Raw genomic sequence first — 20404 nt, 5'->3', positions numbered from 1 at the left:
TTTAACGCCGCTACCGAAAGCAGAAGTAATTTACGATTAAAATTGATGAAGAAAGCATATGCACGTTTTACGATTCTATCCACTTAACTGTCTACTTAATTGCACAGAGCATATGCAAGCAGGCGTTACGTAAACGATTATGATTGTTCGCCAAATGAGCGAACAAGCAAGGAAATAGTTGACTAATGGAACGAATAAATACATGTATACTCTATAACAATTAGGCGTACAACGATGTTTGGAACGTCAACACTATCATTAATCGCTAGTGGATCAAAACGGCGACAGGTGCCTGTAGACGATTTTGCCGCGTGCAAATTTTCCGTTAAAATACCGTCAATACGTCGCGAATGTCTGCACTTCTCGCCACGACAGATTTGCCGTGCAGGAACATACGATATGTGAGTGTGTCATGATCTATGATGATGTGCGTGAATCACAAAATCGGGATTGAAAAGGACAAATCAGGACGTGTATCAGGTCAGTGAAAATTAATTACAATTTGCACTCGTGTGAAATTATACTGACGAAGAAACGGAATCATATCAGAAGTATCAGAATCAATGGAGAACTTTTTATCGCTCTGAATCGCGGACGGTAACGATTGCGCGATAATTATACGCGATGAAATTGTCGATCAATCACAACGATATGGCCGCGTCTGGAGATCGGTTTGATAAATTAAATCAATGTAACGTTCTCGAGAGATCGAGTAAAGGCTTTCGGCTTTGAACATTTTTCATATTCGCCGATCGATCCAATAATGCATTAACTCCAGGATTGGCCCTCCGCAAAACTTTGATCTACATGAGCTGCGCAAAAATCGACTGAGGCGTATCTGCGTGGAAATCGGATTACCGCTCAGAGAGAACGGGGAAGTGGGAGAGACTTCTCGATTAGTAACCCGCGCAAAAACACTTTACGCACGGTCTAATCTCAAAAGCAACGAGAATGGATCACCGACAGATCGATTTACCGTGGGGTATCCACCGTCGAAGTTGTGGTCGTGAGTTTCGCTGGTAAGAAAAGCAAACATTGAAATAGTGCTAGTTTCAGGCGGAAGATAAGTTGATTGTGGAAGATAGGTTGATTGTGGAGATACCGAGAGGAGCTATTAAGTATCGAGTCTATTAAGAGAATATCATTTATTAAGGAGATGTCTGGTATAAAGTCTGGAGAGATGTAAGATTGCGCAGAGATTCTGAAGACGCTACTCAACACCGGGATCTGTTAAATACTGTAAGGAAGAAGCTGTAAGATTGCGAAGATGTTAGAGAGCTATTCTCATTGGCAATAGGATTTAAATTGAAGATCAGAAATTCAGGAGGAATGTAAGTCATTAAAATAAAATACTTATCTTCAATGATTTTATAAAATATCGCATTATTAATATATCGTAATTAAAAGCAGAGGTTATAAATACGATTTACAAGAAATTAATATCCAAGTTGTAATGTTTGAAAATACGTTAATCTCGAGAGAAATCATAATATAATCGTATATGTTGTCGGGGAGAGATGGATGACGGTCATTTTATGGAGACGTTGAAATTAATTGCGGCGAAGAGGAGAGTGTTAAATTGATCTCAAGAAACATATAATGCACACTAATGTATCAAGCATGTCACATTATCGTAAGCAGCTGTTGCAAGCCGCTGCTACATGCGAATGATAATCACGTCGTGGAGATGTCGGGATTGAGATCGATTAGCCTCGAGGAAACGTGTCATCGTAGGTGGATGTAACAAGCGGACGGTTTGTCGCGAACGGGAAGATGAGCGGCTGAAGATGAGTGCGTCAGGCATCTGGTGCGCGCTCATCCTGCTCACGTTCACGCAAGATTCCATCGCCAACCACCACGAGAAGGTCCCTGAAATCGAGAAGTCGAAGGAGTACCTGCGGCATCAGCAGAACCACCGCTCGACGACCTTTGTCGACCGCAAGCTCGTCGACTCGACGGAATTCCGCGCCGTTGAGGCCCGTTCGATGATTATTCATCCAAACGCGGAAATCGCACGCTCGGACGCGGAAGCGGCGGAGATGCTGAATCATCCTTCGGAATATCATCGCGCGGAAATTCGTCCCATAATCGCGCGAGATCGCGCTATGAACCACTTCCGGCCGACGGAGATCCATTTCGCGTACGAAAATCGTTTACGTGCGGAAGAGTATTCCACGGAAATACGCTCGACTTTGGAGAATCTCGACGGAATTGTGGAAACGCGTCCGACGGAGAGCCGTCGCGCCGTGGCGATACGCTCGGCAGAGATCCTTCCGTCGACGTCAGCACGTCACTCCGTGGAAATCGCCCTCGATTCCGGGAAAGTTCGCGCCTCCTCAGCTGTTGGGGGGGGGGGAGCCACAAGAATCCGCTCCGCGGAAACACGATCGCAAACGAAGGATCGTCGTTTCATGGAGGAAGTTTCGCCGACAGAGATCCGACCGATGGAGATTCTTTGGACGGAGATCGAGCAGGCGGATATGTCGAGCATCGAAAGATCGCAGATCCGTCACGGAAGATCCAGGAGCCATTTCGCGCGGCAGAAAATAGAGGATTCTGCGAGGGATAGTTCGAAGGATGCGGCAAATAGGATCAGAACCGACATTCGCGAGGATCATGAGAATCACTTCAAGACGCGTCAAGTGGAAAAAGTGAGTGATTTTCTGGAAGGATCCGTTTCACCGAAACGTAATCATTCTTGGCTTCTTGAACAAAATCTCTCAAAGGATAGTTCGGTCAACAGCCAATCTCTCGATCGAATTGAGAATAATGTTTCAGAAGGACTGGAAAGTTTATTCAAGTTGTATCAGGGCAAGAAAGGAAACGTTGCCGAAGAAAATTCCGCTATTCCTCTCACGCGTAATCTTTCCTGGATAATTGAACAGAATATCTCCAAAGATAATACGAACACTCGGTCCTCGGATCAGATCAACGATGAGACTGCGAAAGATCTCCAAGATATACTCAAAGTGCATTATTCGGAGAACCATGGCATTCTGCGGTCGAATCCCGATTCCCTTAAGAGTTCTTACAAGAACGACCCCCTTAGTAAATTGAGGAAGGCAATGTCCTTAAATAGGACCGTTGTGCCGGCAGTTGCGATAGACCATAACACGACGGAGACACTCGGTATCGATGCGCTTGAGGATACCAGCGAATCCACCCGTGACCTCGAGGAGGAGATTTCGCAGGATGTGGTGTTGGATTACACAAGTTACGAGGAACTGACGAACACTTCATCGCCCGAATCGGTTCGCAAGAGGCCCCAAGCTGCCCAAGTCGACATCGTGACGCGTTTCTTGCGAATAATCGAGAACCAGCATACTCTGGGTGAGAACTGCACCGCAGGCACTGATTTAAACCTTGGCGAAGGCGTGGTGGACCAATATGCGCAGGAGAGGTTTAGGTTAGAGGCAGAATTCGCCGTAAATCGTGCCAACATGCTCACCCGACTCTGGAAGTACGCGCCGGAAGTGATGCTGTCCTCCGAGTATCTACTGCACGCGAGCGTTCTCTCCATGGTCGAGTTTGACGAAGATATCTTCGCCGCCGGCAATTGTTACGACAAGTTACAGTATCGGGATCGGTGGTTATACTGTCCGTTCGCTCACCGACTGCCCAATCAGGACGGCGTCCTCGTGAAGGATCTCGCGATCCAGTACAAGTACTTGAGCAATAGCAGCGAGTGGTTCTACATCGCAAGAAAGAATGCTGAGAGGGTAATTGCCAGTTACGAGCAGTTCAGTCGAGGTAAGTTATCGTAGCTGTATTACTATTTTCTTTATTACATTTATTGGTATTGCTAGATCGGGAAACCAGGATAAAAGAGGTTGATTGAATTTTTCCAAAAAGCTATTCAGTAGAATATTTAAGTGAAAATTTGAAGTAAATTTTTCTGAAAATTGCTTAAAATAAAAAAAAAGGAAAAATTAAACAAATAAATATATAGAATAGTTTAATATGAATTATTATTATTTGTTACATTAATATTATTAATTTCTTAAATAGATAGATTTATTTGAAACAACAGGCGCTCATAGATTGCTCTACTTAATCATTATAAATGTTTCTCTATAATTATAATATAATTATATGTACGCAGGGTTGGCAACGTTACCTCATAAAAGTAACTCGTTATCGTTACCATTCTTCAAAATATAATGAGTCGTTAATTTTTCGTTACTTTCTTTTCTTGACACTAATAGAATATTATAGCGTTTTTCATTGACAGAACTTGTGCGCACTCAATGCACATTAAACCCTTTGTACACAATTCTAAATGTATAAATGAGATATCTCAATTGATGAAGTGTCTAAAGTATATTTTATCAAATATCATAATAAAATATATTGAGGATTTCGCAGTTTAACTCGTTTCTATATTTTTATTAACCATGCATCTTTATCGTCGATTGTACAGCGGCTTTAAAGTGCACTGAATGCTCACTAGTTCTGCCAATGAAAAACGCCATTATATGTGTAATTAAATTTCTGCGCTAAATATAAAAAGATGTTATTATAGAATTTTATTTTTTAGTAGAGGAATAAAACTCAAAAACTGATAAATGTATATATGTTCTAGTTACAATTAAAACTTTTATGTAAATAGAAATAAAATAACGATAAAAGTAACTAGTGAAATCGTTACCATTACCCCAAAAATGTAACTGCGTTACCATGAACGTTACTCAGAAGAAAATGTAACGTCGTTACCCAATCGTTACCGAAAAAAGTAACTTGTAACGGTAACGATGTTACAAGTATATAATTCGTTACTTGCCAACCCTGTATGTACGTATATAGAAAAATTTTAGATTTGAATTAATTAGAATTAAACTAATTTTGCCGAAAATTTATATTAGAGATCGTGTAAAATTTACATATTGTTTACATCTAATAATTCACAGGTACTGTTTTTATAATTTGTAATTGCATGCAGACATTGAACAAATTGATAACAAAACGCAGCGTTCGCGAACGCCCACAGGCAAAATTACACCAACCATAGTTGTAGCGGTCAATTAGTTTAGCAAGCAGTAGTAATAGGTAGTTGTGTATATAACTGCAGAGATAATTATAATAGAATAATCAAATTTATAATATATATATATATATTATTAACAAAATTTTATTACTAATGTAAAAAAAAAATAAACTGCGGTAACTGCTTTATTTCTACTTTTTATTGTATTACATATACATTATTTACTTCGTATTGAAATTCTCAAATCAGAATATATTCGGAACATATAAAATTTTGTACTACGAATATTACTGTCTATCTTAAGCATTTCATATCTTAACCGTCTCTTTTTGCCATCTCTTTTGCCTTCTGCTTCTATACATTCGTCTGTAAGACGATGGTGTTTGCAGATGTCCGCAGGGCATCGCTCGTCTGTCAACTTCTTGAATAAACTGTTCCATTTTTAGCAGACAGCTACAATGATTACATCTTTCGTTTAACTTAATCTTTTTCGCTCCACGAACTGTATGAAAGTGTCGCAAACGACCTTTTTATTTAATAATTTTAATCTGTTTAAACCATTGTTTTTTTAATTTTTAAACCATTATATCTATTTATTAAATGTTTAACAAGCGTTAAATGTTTATTTTTTAGAATTAGAAAAATATTGCAATTATTTGCAGTCATTCAAAGTATGATAGATGTATTATACAATATAGCATATACATTAATATTTAAACCAACTATATACATATGTAACTTGTGTTTTTAACATTCTATATTTATTAAACAATACATCTTTATAGTTTAATACTTTATGCTTTATTTATATGCTTTATGTATTTATTTACATTTATTTATTTATTATTTTTATTTTTATTATTACAAAATTAAAATTTAAGCAATAATAAATAAGATCTAAATGGATAAAATTTATTTATTTCAGCTTACTTAGCCAAGAAGGGAAACAAAATTCTAAATATGTTTGCATGAGTACTTTAAATATTTAAAATGGTTTACGCAAAGTTTCATCGCGATTCACTGATTAGTTATAAAGATTTAGAACAAATAAATATTAGTTTATATACAGGACAACTAATTTCTACATCGCGATGTAACTTTACATACATCATCTTGAATACTTAAAAGTATTTGCATAAAATGTCGTCATTATTTTATAATACATTTCCACATATTTCTATTAGAGCACAGATAAAAAAATACTACTTCTTATTGGAATATCTTTTGATAAACCATCGTTAAATATTTTGCATTACTTTTATAAATGTGGTATATATTAATCTGTAAAATTTTTTGTTATTTTGTGAAATATCTATCACATTTTTAATTAACGTGAATTAATAAGTGCCGTGCAAATTATCCTTCGCGAACTTGTGGAAATTTCTTGCGTGACAATTTTGATATGCAATAACAATCTATATGAAGAAAACTCCGCAATTTTCCCCAGTTCACAAAGAACAATTTACGATGAGGCGTATAATCATCCTTTTATGTGTGAAGCTTATTCTATATTTTGAGATATATTGTTGACAAAAAAAATTGTGTTGCATTTACTCTCTATGAAAAACAAGCTTGTCACATTGTAGTAAATATTTTTAAAGAAAAGATTTTTTTTCTTCGATGCTGCTTTTTGTCTTAGTCGCTTAAGTTTAAAGTCACGAAATATTGCTTTTCTCGGTAAACGATTTAAGCTTGTTAATCCTTTGTCGCGTAACTTTTTTAATCTCGTCGATGGTAGACAGACGTCCTTTTTAGGGTGCGTATGAGAAAAGAAGTCGTATAACAGGAATACGAGTAGAAACAAAGAAACAGGTCATTCCTGATTTTATTTAATTATCTTTTAAATATATTAATAAAATCTTCTCCCTATATATATTTCTTGAAAGTCGTAATTTTTATTTTCCCTAAGGCAGGAAAACTTTTATTAATGAATTAAATAAAACTTTGTTGATAAAACAATTTTTCTTTATAGACTATTTAATTATTGGGATGAAAAACAGGCAAAAAGCTTATTTAAAAAAAAAATTTTTTAAAAAATCTTAATAAATAAAAGTCTTTATCTGGCTTGTACAGAATTTTTTATAAGTTTTTTGTTAGAGAATTATTTTGTAATATAATATAAATTATGAGAGGTAAATAAAAAATGAAGAGAAAAAAGGTGTGTGACATATTTTTGCTTTAAAGTTTAGATATTTGCATATATAAACCATATTTATGTTTGCATATATTTATGTTATGAAATATTTATCATCGTATTATGTATGATATGTAGCGATTTTCATTTTTCAAGTGCTAAGTAATTCATTAAGAAAAATAGTAGGTATTAATCAATGATTAAATATCAAGAATTTTTAATCTACGAGTCATTGTAAATTAAAATATTATTAAATAAAAAAAGCTCTAAAGGAAGTAGTCACATAATTTTCAGGGCCTATTCTGTAACTCTTAACGATTGTAACTGTACCGTTACAGTCGTTGCGTCGCTTTTTTAGCATGTATAAAACCTGTGCAATGACAATATATCGCTACAGTTATAGACATTAAGAGTAGGTCCCTTAGCCTTTTTCAGTATTTTTATAATAAATATATGACATTTTATAATTTTATATATATACTTTCAGGCTTGATTACAAAGTAATTTGATACAGAAGAGTAAAACAAAAAATATAATATTAGGCTCTAAAGAGTATAAATCACAGCAATATTAGTAACTATAAGAACCTACCTAGACCTTTGTGTGCTTTTATAAATTTTATTATCAAATAATTTTTTCACACATACACACACACATTTTATTATTATACATGTTTTTAAAAGATAAACGTTTCAAACTACAATTTTGGGTCATCTTTTTCTATTAACCATTGCACATTATCGCATCGTCTTGCAAAAAATCGAATTACTTGGTCAACATAAAAGAATTCCTCATGATGGACAAGTATAGAAATCTTTAATTTAAAACGAATGAAAACTTCTAGAAAAACTCATATTTTGGGAAGCGTTGTGATATAAAACAGAAAATATAATATTAGCTCTAAAAAAGAAGAAGAGTAAAAAAATTGAAAAAACCGCAAAAAGAAAAAGTTTTTCTATAATGAAATGTTATTCTCTTTGATAGAGAAGACGGATTGCACATACTGATGAAATCGAAATATTTGTAGACGATAGTCTGGCGACCAATAGAATTCTCCAGAGTAGAAATAACTTAGGCAAAGTGCTTGAATTGAGTGTCTCTTAACAAGATACAGAAAATGTTCTTTAGACAAAGTAAAACGAATCTTTTTCTATAATTAAAAATTTTCAAATTATTAATCTTTGGTCTTTTAAATTTTTACACGTGAAGTTCACAATCTTATTTTAGAGGAAGAACATCACTAATTAAAGGTTGTTAAGTGGACGAATTGCTTAAGAAGAATTTTACATAAAGAAACGAGACGACGGTGATATATTATACGACAATGCAACATTCAAAATCTGTTAAAATAGACAGAGAATTCTAAAGAAAATTTAAGAAATATTAGGTGAAAAATAAACACAGCTGTCGAAGAAATCAGATGGCAAGGAAGTGATATAAGAGATATCGATGAGTAATGCGTTATGATAGCAGAAACATCAGAAACTGCTGCGGTGCTGTTTCTCTTATTTATAGGACTCTTAAGCAGTATTCTATATCGTAGACGTTGAGCCAAGGAGAGTAAAAGTATGCGTTATATGCAGAAACTTTCGCGATGCAGAAACATCTAACGCATGTACTTATTAAATGCATTATTTATGGACCAACAGAAAAGAAATCTGATAAAAGAATTTTACGATGGATTTGTAGGGGAGACTAGGATTGATTGTCACAGTTTTTAAATAATGATTTTTAGAAAAAGTAGATGTAATGTTCTGAAACACTATATACATTATAATATATCTCTGCATCCCTTATTAAAAAAATATTACTCTTGTGTGTGAATATATTATCGTACAAATAAGTTCCTTAATTTTAAACAAGCTGCGAAAATGTAACAATTAGCCTTGTACTCGGGATGATGGCTATACGTTCCAGAGTTGACAGTAATATAATTTTTATAGATAAAACATACAAAAATACAGTTTTTTTTAATGTCAGTTCTATAAGTTTCCTGATATCTGAGCCGAATAAGGCTCACTTAATTTATTTTACTTTTTTAAAATTCTATTTATTAGAGACATTGAAATAAACTATGTGAATAAAACTAAGAGAATATTAATTTGTGATAGTACTACAACTACGGTTTTGTCAGTATAGCGTTTCAAGACCGAAAAACCAATTCAACGCGCAGTTTGGCAGAATTTGATACGTAGTATATAAAATCATACCGAATTACTTAAGCACCAAAACTGCATAGCTTTGACCATCATGGGCTTTATTTCCTATTGGTTATGTATTCACATGAACGGTCCAATCAGACTTTTATTGTAATATTATATCAGCGATCTATAATAAAAAGAAGAGAATGCTCTGCCCGTATACTGATTAAGTTTATTAGCTTTTTGACAATCAACTCCGCATGAGGGAACATATGTTTAATATAAGGGAGATCGTGTCTGGTTGTCATGCGGGATTGATTGTCAAAAAGCTAATAAACTTAATCAGTTGAAACAGGGAGTAACATATGTTACTGTTTCAACTCAAAATTAATGTTAGTGTTTAATGTTAATGTGAAATAATGTAATTAATGATAACGTAAAGTTTAAATGTAACGTAAAGTACTCTCGAAAGTAACGAGAACAGAAAGGTGAAGGGATAAATAATTAATTCTAATGGAGCTTTTATGTTGTTTTCGGTATTTTCGAGGACGAAGAATCTAGCATCGCACAAGAGGTTCTGGGAAATGTCCAAGAGATAACAAAAATAGCTGAAATAAACCGTCCATGGTATAATAATGTGTTTAAAAAGTATCGTACCATATATTCTCATTTTTATCCGGGATACCTTGCGTGTTGCGAAATCATCCGTCATTTATGTTCCCTTGGAATTATGGAACCTTTGTTATGCGTTCGTATTCGCAATATGAATTTAATACCGAACCCTTTTGTGCACGGCTGTTAAATTAGAAATTCAAATAACCCGATCATTTCGCATTCCGCGAGTGCTATCGAATACTTGGCATCGATCATTTCGTTGGCGGATTTTCAAACGATCCGCATAATAAGACGATAATGGTCAAAATTATAATGATATATTGGTCGTGAATTCATATGATTTGTTTTATTCCTTTGTGAATCGCGATTCACGTCGCTAATTATTCAGTGCTTATCCCGTTCAAATGAATACTAGAGAAAGATCGATGAGAATGGTATACGGATAATCAGTTTCACTAGAGAAATTTATAGGTTCCTGTTTTCGAGTACAATAGTGTCATTAATTATGCAACGATTGTTATTAATTATAATAATTACCGATGTGTGAGTCCTTTTATTTTTATTAAAAATTTATATAGTAATTATCAGATGCTGCAATGCGTTCAAAGGAAGGAATTTTTAATTACTGAGATAGGATTGGAAATCGATCTTATTTTTCTTATTAACAGAGAATCTCCGATATCTCAAATACTTTTGTTTATCTATTTAAGTGATTATATATCCGTTCATCTAATTTCGCTGATTGATTCGTCTTTAATAAATGCTTTGTTGATACTGATTCGTAAATAAGCACAGGTTTTTGCGAGCGAAAAAACTTCGATTAGCGTTGTGTTTGTGTTTGCACATTAGATTCGCGGACGTATTTTTACATGTGAATGTGCATCCGAATAAGAAAAGGGACGTGATCGATCGATTCCTGTACCGAACTGTCGAAAATAACTGGCCTTTTGACCCGAAGTATTAGCCGCAGAAACATTAGCGCTCTGCTCATTGCGTTAATTAGAGGAAAATCAAACATACGTTAATTAATGTATAAGTCAATCGCATAATATGCCGCTGACTAGTGGAACATTCAATATTTATGCAATTGCCATTGTTCTATTTCACTGCTTATCGTTTAACTGTTTTATCAATCATTAACATCAAAATACAAAGATCCCAGCTTGCTTGAATTTTGTGATATATATAAGAGAAGAGATAATCTCTACATTAAAAATTGTATATTTATTGAAAACTGTTATACTACAATTATAATTGTCAGTAAACAACAGTTACAGATTTTCTGTGTGGTCTGATCATTTATACAGTAGAAAAAATATTTTGTTTTATAAAGCAAAAATTTTGCTGTAATAACAAAGTATTTAGTTAAAATGTACCGAACAAAAATATTTATTTATATCAATTAAACTGTTTAGTTGATATAAACAAATATTTTTGATATTTACAAAAATATGTACTTTGCAGAAGCAACTAAATTTTTTGCAACAAAATATTTGGTTACTATTAAAAAATGTCTCAATTAAGCAATTTTGTTAAAGACACTAAATTCTTTTTCTAATGTACCGCGAATAACTTTCGTACCTTTAATTTTATAGAAAAACTGGCAAGTTTCGAAGGTATGTGGTATAATAACAGTTAACGAGTAAAATCGATTAGAGAATGGAACCGAAGGATAACTCGAATTTTAAATTAAAAAATCGTCTGCTTCCGCTCGCTTCAACCTACTTTACTAACTCTCGCATCGCGGCGTACGGAGCTGTTACCCTTCTATCCAATCATTATAGTTTTTCTACAACGTGAGTTTATAACTTAAATTCGATACAGTCTCCAATAGATTGCTTTAATCGGTTTAGTTATTTGGACGCTGCAAAAGGCACACACACGTACGTACAATACGATTTCATATACAACTCCACACCGCTACACGCATTACATACACAATTAAAATTCCAAACTTCAAATAAAATACATTGATCTAAAGAAAGCGATCTTTTAACATTTTAATAACACTGTAAAAAAGATCAAGTTAAAGTTTTCTTTTCTCCTCAGACACGTATAAAATTCTGAATGATGTGAATACTTTTTAAATATCTTTTTGTATTAAACTTAAAATGAAGACAGCAATTTTACAGCTGTCGTCCCTTTATCCAAAGTTGAGAAATGATAACTATCGTATAGAATCCTTAACTTAAAATGATCTATGATCTCGACCACGTCCTGCAGTACGAAACGATTGAAAAAGTTGGTTTTGTTCAGAGAACACAAAGAATCCGACTGGGATTTTAATAGAGAGTCAGCTCGGGATTACTTCTCGTTTCTGCGCAGGACCCTGATTGTCTGCCGAAATTGAATGATCGCGAAAGAAAGCAAAACGAAATCGAATTATTTGGTCTGATAGTACGATCCGTTCAAGGAGATAAACTGTCCTGGGACACGGAAACAAGACGACGGTCGTCGATGTTCGAACAGATGGCATTCTTTGGTTTGTTAAAAACACAATATATATAGAGGGCTACGTTTCTTTAAGGTACGAGTGACGAGAAAATTACAAGATAACATAATTACGACAGAGCGAAAAACGTAATTTTACGCTGGAGTAACACTTTTAGCATTTAGTTGCTACAAAATGTTTAAAAAATATATTTACGATTACATATTAACGTAAAACATGTTGTTTACGGTTTTTATTCGCCAGCAACGGGGGTGACAACTAAAGCCTGTTTTAACGCAATATCCATTTCTATATTCAGCATTCTTAGTAGGTTAATGCGAGTCTGTTTTGCTTTCCTTCGAGTTTCTTATATTCTTAGACCTTTATCCTTGTTGTACATTTAAAGTATAGTCATCTGCTGCTAGATTTTATTTTGAGATATGACCGAATCGAATGGTTTATTTATTCGACATCGTGGAGGACGTAATGGACAAACATCTTCGAACTACTTAAAATATGAGGAAAAATACCCCTTCATAAACTTTCAAGATTTTAAAGATTGTGAAGATTGTGAAGATTGTGAAGATGTTTATACACACATGCTATAAAATAAAATATTTACAGTTATTGTTACGGTGTTCTTTATACCTATATAGTCACAGAGAATCTTTTAGATTGTTAGATCCCTAGATTTTTAGATTAGATTTAGTAAACCTAGATCTTTAAGATCCCTGGTTTCTGAGTGAATTCTCATCGGTGAGTTGTAAACCCTCGAAACTTTCTGTACTTGGTTGGTGACGTTGTGAATAATCGCTGTTCTGTTTTATTCGACCTAGAGTGTCTGCGGTTAAAGGATGATCTGGCACAATCTGTGCAATAAATAGAAGGGTCACTAGAGAGTTTTAAAAACTAACTAAATTGCATACTAAATTGAACCGTTGAGATCCGATAGCGAGATGAACAGGAATAACTAGGAAAAATTCATTAGTTAATTAAACCAGATTTGAACTTATCAGCGATTAACTGAAATTCGCACTCGATGTTGTCCTTTTTTTCACGACTTTACCAATATTTAGTTATGAATGCTGCGTACCTTATGCGACGCGACGTTTTATTAACTATCCAATACGACTCGCAAAGAATTATTATTATTTACTCTGGAGCTTGATGTTGTTTACGGTCGCACCGATTAATATGAAATCGATACAAACTTTTCAATATTTATTCGTTTTTACCATCTGCGCGTTATACACTTCTGGTGCGTGAGGAAAGTGGGATATGCAAAATCAAAAAAATAGTTGAGAGAGACGATGAGAGTGGAATCGACGATTTATACTGCCGTACAATAACAGCCGTCGGTCATCGATCTCTCGGGTTTCCTTCCGCCCGTAAATCCGCGCGTAAAGGAAAGGTAGTGAGTTTGCTCGTAATTCGCAGCGATATAAAACGATCACGGGGACATGAAACGATCCCGGTGCATCGCACTGCCATTAAAACGGTAATTTCCGGGCGAATTGCTGTCGGCGCGAATGTTACTTGTGATTTTCACGCTTCACAATTTTGTTTCATGTAGATACAGTTCAGAGTTGGGAAGTAATGTTTTACTTGTAACGCCGTTATCGTTATCGTTACTTTTTGTAATCTTTTTAACATAATATCATTACATTTTTACAATAACTCCAGCTAGCACAGAGAGAGTCCAAAAAAAACTCTTTTTTATTCTCGACTTGAAATGAAAACTCTTATTTTGTTCTATTCCTGTTCTGAAAGTATTCCCAAAAGTTCTCGAGAGTATTCCGACAAGACTTTTATATCACCAATTGCGAGCTCTTTCTCAAATTCAAAAGGTATTCTTTTTCTATAGTCTTGTTCTATTTCTTAATTTTGTAAAGTAAGAAGAATAAATCATACTTTGGTTTTTATGCAAATTAAATATTAAATTAATTAAAGATAACATGCACAAATATACATATAAATATATTTATATTAATTTTTAAATTCTTTTTCGGTTCATTTTGAACAGATTACGTTAAGTCATAAAAAACTTAAAAATGTGAAAACTTTTCGAGTTCAATAAATCACGGTTTACTTCTCCGGTTTTCTGAGGGAGACTTCCTTTCCACAAAAGCTTGCTATATTAAAAATTAACTTAGAGTTTCAAGTTTTAATATTGATTGTTACGATTAAAATTGATTATTAAATAATGTAATTTTCTAATCTACACTGTAATTGATTGTACATTTTTATTGCAAGAGTATTGTAAATTCACAAACACTTCTAACAATGTATAATATCTTTAACACTACAAAAAAGGTAACGAAAAATTAATGAATAATTTACTTTCTAATTAACGGTAACAGTAACGCGTTACTTTTTAAAATTAGTAATGATCAAGTAATGGTAATGAGCAATGAATTAAAGTCTATATCATGTTAAAAGAGTACCAGTTCTTGTCCGAATGGTAATGAGTTACTTTTTACAAAAAGTAACGACAACGATGTCGCATTATTTTTATGAAGTAATGTTCTCAACTCTGCTAGAATACCTCCCTACCTCTTGTTCCTTTTCTCTCTCAGATTTAACGCCTTCAATTTTGTATTCTTTTTACGTTAAATACTGAAAGGAATATGCTAACGTCACATGACGAAGGAAGAATTGTGAAAAAGCACATAAATAAACGATGAAATTCAGAATAATGTTTTCCATCGTTTTTGAACTTGCTTGTTGAAATGTAATATTATTTTTCTCATTTAATCTCATATTAAGTCTTAAAATTAAACTTTTCAGCTTCTATATGACATGTTTCTGGTTAATTTTTGATAATGATATGTTTCGAAAATACAGCGTTATGACAACTCAAAGTACTTTAACGATTTTACGTGGACACATTTAGTGATACGTAATAATTAAAGAGCATGATTTCTGCTAGCTCTTGGTCCGCTAGACTGAGCGAGCTTTCGTGGAAATTGAAATGTTTAAATCATGAAATATAGGATGTATGTAATACCTGTTAAGAGATTTTAGTGGTATTACGTAGTCTGGTATTACTAAACATTCGTCTGTCTAAATGACCTGAAATGTTCCAAGGGAACGTCCGGTAAAATATTCTAAGAAAATTGATAACACTTTTTCACCTTCTTGTCTATTGCACCACAACATCAAGCTACTTATGTAATGGCTTTTTAGACACAATGATTTCAATTTTCTTGCCCCCGTCATTCAATTTCTAAACTTATGCACGATCGTATTTCTCATCTACCACAGGAATGTAATACATCCTTCTCTAGCTATTTGCCCTTTCAAATATTAGACGTGAGAGACAAATGCGGGTTCCGCAAGCTCGATAATTGGTACGGTAGAGAGCGTCGATATATTTATTGACAATGTGTATCGATTATTCCGAAGGTACATGTGTATATTCTCTGAACAAGACCATCCGACATTTCGCTTATAATCAATGACTTACCTACACGGAATGTATTCAAGGACAATCAAACTCTTTCAATTATGTATTTGATGAAACTTGCTCACGCGCAGTTTATTCGCAGAGCGTCCGAGATCTAACGCGTAAATTAAATTAGAGCGGAAGTTTATAGCGAAATGGGCCGAGAAAATGTAGAGTGTTTGTTTTAATGCATAATTGGAATACTTTATAACGTTTATATTATTAGAGGAACTATGTGTGTTCTCTAAAATCCGTAATTAAGTACAATTTATAAAAACATTGTGCTCACATTGCTTTACAGAATGCTTTGTAATTTATAACAATAGCTATTACAATTAATATTATGTACAATAAACCCTTAATGTCAAGCTACGGTTGAAAAATAATTAAGAAAATATTTATTAATAATGTACGTTACAATTTACATTTATCGCGGCTTAAAAGCCAGAAATATTTGATTTATGACAATATATTTATAATATACGAGAATTATGTATTATTACGTTTGAAGGGTTTCATGAGAGACAAGCTTTAAAAGTGTATAAAAATTTACAAAGTTTATTTTTAAAATAATTTAAAATGTGGATTATTTATTTATAAAACAAATCTCAACTTCGGTTAAAATTAAAGAATTAAATTACAATTTCGACAAATAGAATTCTCGGTTGAAACTTTGGATACAAACTTCTGAAAAGTTTCTCTTCGATCGTCCTGAAATTCAGTTCACATACAGATTACATCTTAATAAAAAAGTAGTTTGAAACAATCTTGAACAACTCAATAATTTTCAAGAGATTTTTGCTTGTTTTATTTCTTTCAGTTATCGATATGCAGCTTTTAGAGAACAATTACTCATTTTTATGAATATTTCAGTAATAGTTTTATGAGTGTATAGATATAAATATAAAATTTTTCTATTTTTACACACATTATTTATTTTTACTTTTTTTTTGTTTGGTAATTTCCATATTGTGCCACCGTATAAATAGATATTGAAAACATAGTCAATCGAGTAATGACTCGAAATAATAATTAAAGAATCACAATAACAAATTTTGCAAATTTGTTTTTCTATCGCGGATAAACACGAAACGAATGAAATTATACATAAACATTGTTACCATTTATCTGATCACTACCATGGGTTTTGGTTTCACGATAAATCTGACTGAATAAGCATTTTTAGCTTAAACGCGCAGTTTTCGTTCTGATATTGCGAAGTGGTATTCAATATGTAAGTTTTCAAAAACTCGCAAATTGGAACCTACTTTGATTTTCGGAAATACCGAAGTTTACCGCGAAGGACAAAGGCTCGTAGCAAACGTCTCGTTTGCGGGAACAATGTGGGAGCATAAAGGGAGACTCGAAACTCAATATTGTGCTTGTGCGCAGGCACACGATGTCTCGAATGGGCTCCATCAGAAAATTTCTGAGCACTTTCTGCGAAGAAGCTTCACGTTGTCCAAAGCGTATGTACGAGTATAAAATCGACGAAGAATCGATTTCACAGGCGAGATGTGAAGCGAAGAAAGAGAACACTTGACTTGCTTAACTTTTACGTTTCTGATTTATTGGGGTGGATCGCCGGAATATTCCGTCGATAATATTCTGGAAAAAATATGTCTGAGGAGTCAACTGATCGTTTATATATTTATATCGTTATAGACTCGAGTCAATCATGATAATAATAAGAGAGCATTAATATTAATGTACACTCTAAAATCTTTGGAGTGAAATCTCACTCTTAAAAATTGATAATTGAGCCACTTTGTTTCAATGCTGATTTAATTGTCATTATTTTGCATTAAATTTCACTTCAAAGATTTTAGAGTGTATACAATGAAAAGTCTTGGATTCTTTCACACAAGTTTTTAGACTGTGGTGTGTGTGTGTGTGTGTGTGTGTGTGTGTGTGTGTGTGTGTGTGTGTGTTGTGTGTGTGTGTGTGTGTGTGTGTGTGTGTGTGTGTGCGCGTGTTTTTGTGTGGTAATTTTAATAAAATTCGTCAAGTACTTTCGTAAGTCGCACAATTTTCGGTCTGCCTTTTCTTACAAACTAAATTTGTTATTATATTATTATAATTATACATTTTGTTATTAATAATTCTATACCTTTTAACATGCATTATTGTATTATTCAACGTCAGAGCCGGGACAAGGGTGTGGCGAGCGAGGCATTTGCCTCATATAAACAATTTGAAGGGGGCGCAAATTGAAGTTAATAAAAAATTAATTAAGGTCATCATTAAGTCATGAAAAATTATCACATATAGGAATTCTTTCAATTGGAAATGAAATATGTAAGGATATAGATTTTGATATAGTGATTGATAATTTCGCATCTATCAAAACACGAAAAATATTATTGTGACTTTAGTAACTTTTATTTGTAACACACATGTAAATTTGTCTGATTATAACGTATAACTCCTCTCCTATACACGTGATTATATTAAATTAATATTATTATATACTATTAATTATTATTAATTAATATATATATTATTAATTACTATTAATTAATATTTTTTATTATATTTCACCTGTCATAAAGAAATTTTTTTTATGACGGGCGCATTTTTTTATTTTCCTCGGGCGCCGAAATGCTTAGTTCCAGCTCTGTTCAACGTTATTGCATAACTGTAAACATCACTAAACTTCTTATTTCTTTAACAACGCTCGAAGTTAAGTTTCTGCTAGAGACTAAAATTTCCTTGCAATGACCATGTTTTCTGTGTTGTAAGAGAGTAACTCGAAAATTCTTAAACTTATATAACTTCTTGAAGAAACGAAAATTGAATAATAAAACATATTTATATTTTGTCCTTTATTTAGTTAAAAAGACTTCTATTTTATAAAATTACTTTGCTTTACTTACGAGATAAAACTAAAAATAAGAGAGGTTCAAGGAAATTAACTTTATACACGATTTTATCCATCTTATTAAAAAAGTTTTCAGCACCTTCGCCCGTCAGAGACTATCACCAAGACATAAAAATATAGTGACGATGAGGTTAAATCGGAGGGCAACTATTACGTTTAGGTCTTTGCCCCTTTTGAAAAGTCTACGGTTCATATGCCTTTCGCCCTCTTTCTGTCACCCTTCCTTCCGCGCTTTTGCCTTCCCAGCAATTGCCCGACCACCCCACCAGCCCGACCATCTTCCCTGGCTGTTACCGTCTGGTCGCGGTTATTGGCTGCTATATTCGCGGAGGCGACATAAATTATTGCTACATTCTGGTAGGCGAGCATGACTTGCTTCTCCACTTTTACGACGATTGCGAACAGCTTCGACCGCTTTCACTCGTGTAAAACAGTATCGAGGGAAAGGTTAACCCCCGAACCATCTAGGTCAATCCTTGACTAAGAAGATTTAACATTAACCCTTTTGAACCTAGAGATTTTCTTTTCATGAAATATATCTATCGAAATGGATGTTCCATGCTTTCTGTATTTGAAAGATGTTTGCATTTCTATCTTCCAAAGTTTGTATTTGATAAATAAGAGAGATTAATCTTTCTTAGTTTAGAAAATGTGACGATAAATCGTCATTTATTTCTTCGTTCCTATTTAATATATATATTTTATATATATTATATATATACACACAATACATTTGTAGAGAGAGTATATGTATTAAATATTAGGAAGAGATAAATGGCAGTTTAGTATCACTCTTCGAAATTAAGAAAGATAGATTTCGTATTTATCAAATTACAATATTCCATTAAAACTTAGCAGTAATATTAGGACACACCGTGCATACATTATTAAGTCGTAGTAAGATCTGATAACTGTTTCAAAAGTTCTTAAACATAGTCAGTACTTTCCGTTAACCGAGTTTCTGAGCTATTGCATTATTTCGTCATTTTCACGAGAAGTAATTATTCTATAGATTTCTAGCGTGTTTTTCAATAAAATTTCAACACGCTGAAAAGGAAACTTTCTCGCACGAACAGTGAGAGATTACAAATAAATTTTTGTCGCTTCGTGACTATTTCCTGTTTCAGCAAATAGTGTTCATCATAAAAACGCGTTTCATCGTTTAACGCTTTTCGCTCCTGTCCGTCGTCCATGCGTTGTTCTGTAATAAAAATACTTGAAAACGGAGAACTACTTAAATTAAATCCAGCCCCTCCGCGTGTGTACATTGCAATACAATTTACACGGTCTCGTGCGACCGACGTAACCACATAAGAAGGAATAAAAGACTTGGGAAGTAATTTCGAACAAATTAAACGGACTGTCCCTTTGTAAAGTACTCCTTCTCCAGTCGACACTAAAAATAGAAAATATAATTAAACTGGTTTTTTCGATATCTAGAAGTTTAAATGAAAGAAATAGCTAAAGATCAAAAAATTTCATGAACTATACTTCTGTAAAATAATTATTATGTAGGCGATGAAGTGAAGACAATTGGTTTAAATGTCACATCGCAGCTTCACGCTGCGAAAAAAAAACAATTTTAAAATAAGAAATCACAATATTGTTAAAAATTGAAAGATATCTCAGGTTTCTGAGATAGTATTGTTGATATACTAGAAAATACCATAAAAATCTACATAATGTTTGAAATCATATAAGATATCGATCATTATATGTATTGACTTGTAGAGAGAATGCGTAGTATTCTTTGTGTGCGTGCGTGCGTGCGTG

General features: G+C 33.5%; 1 protein-coding gene across 2 annotated transcripts in view; it reads left to right on the top strand.

Annotated features, from left to right (window-relative positions):
• The first annotated feature begins 1431 nt into the window (after positions 1-1431).
• Positions 1432-20404, top strand: part of LOC108726468 (probable G-protein coupled receptor CG31760) — a 98415-nt gene continuing 79442 nt past the window's right edge. The window contains exon 1 of one of the 2 annotated variants that reach the window (XM_018454061.1): positions 1432-3750. In XM_018454061.1, the coding sequence (XP_018309563.1) occupies positions 1788-3750 (1963 nt within the window). In that variant the 5' untranslated portion in view covers positions 1432-1787. The remainder of the gene's footprint in view (positions 3751-20404) is intronic. The other variant, XM_018454067.1, reaches the window with a different exon arrangement.

Source organism: Mycetomoellerius zeteki, unplaced genomic scaffold (assembly GCF_001594055.1).
Source record: "Mycetomoellerius zeteki isolate Tzet28-1 unplaced genomic scaffold, Tzet1.0 scaffold111, whole genome shotgun sequence".
NCBI classification, from domain to species: Eukaryota; Metazoa; Arthropoda; class Insecta; order Hymenoptera; family Formicidae; genus Mycetomoellerius; species Mycetomoellerius zeteki.
Note: the sequence above shows the minus strand (reverse complement) of the source record. Positions and strands in the feature narration are given on the sequence as shown.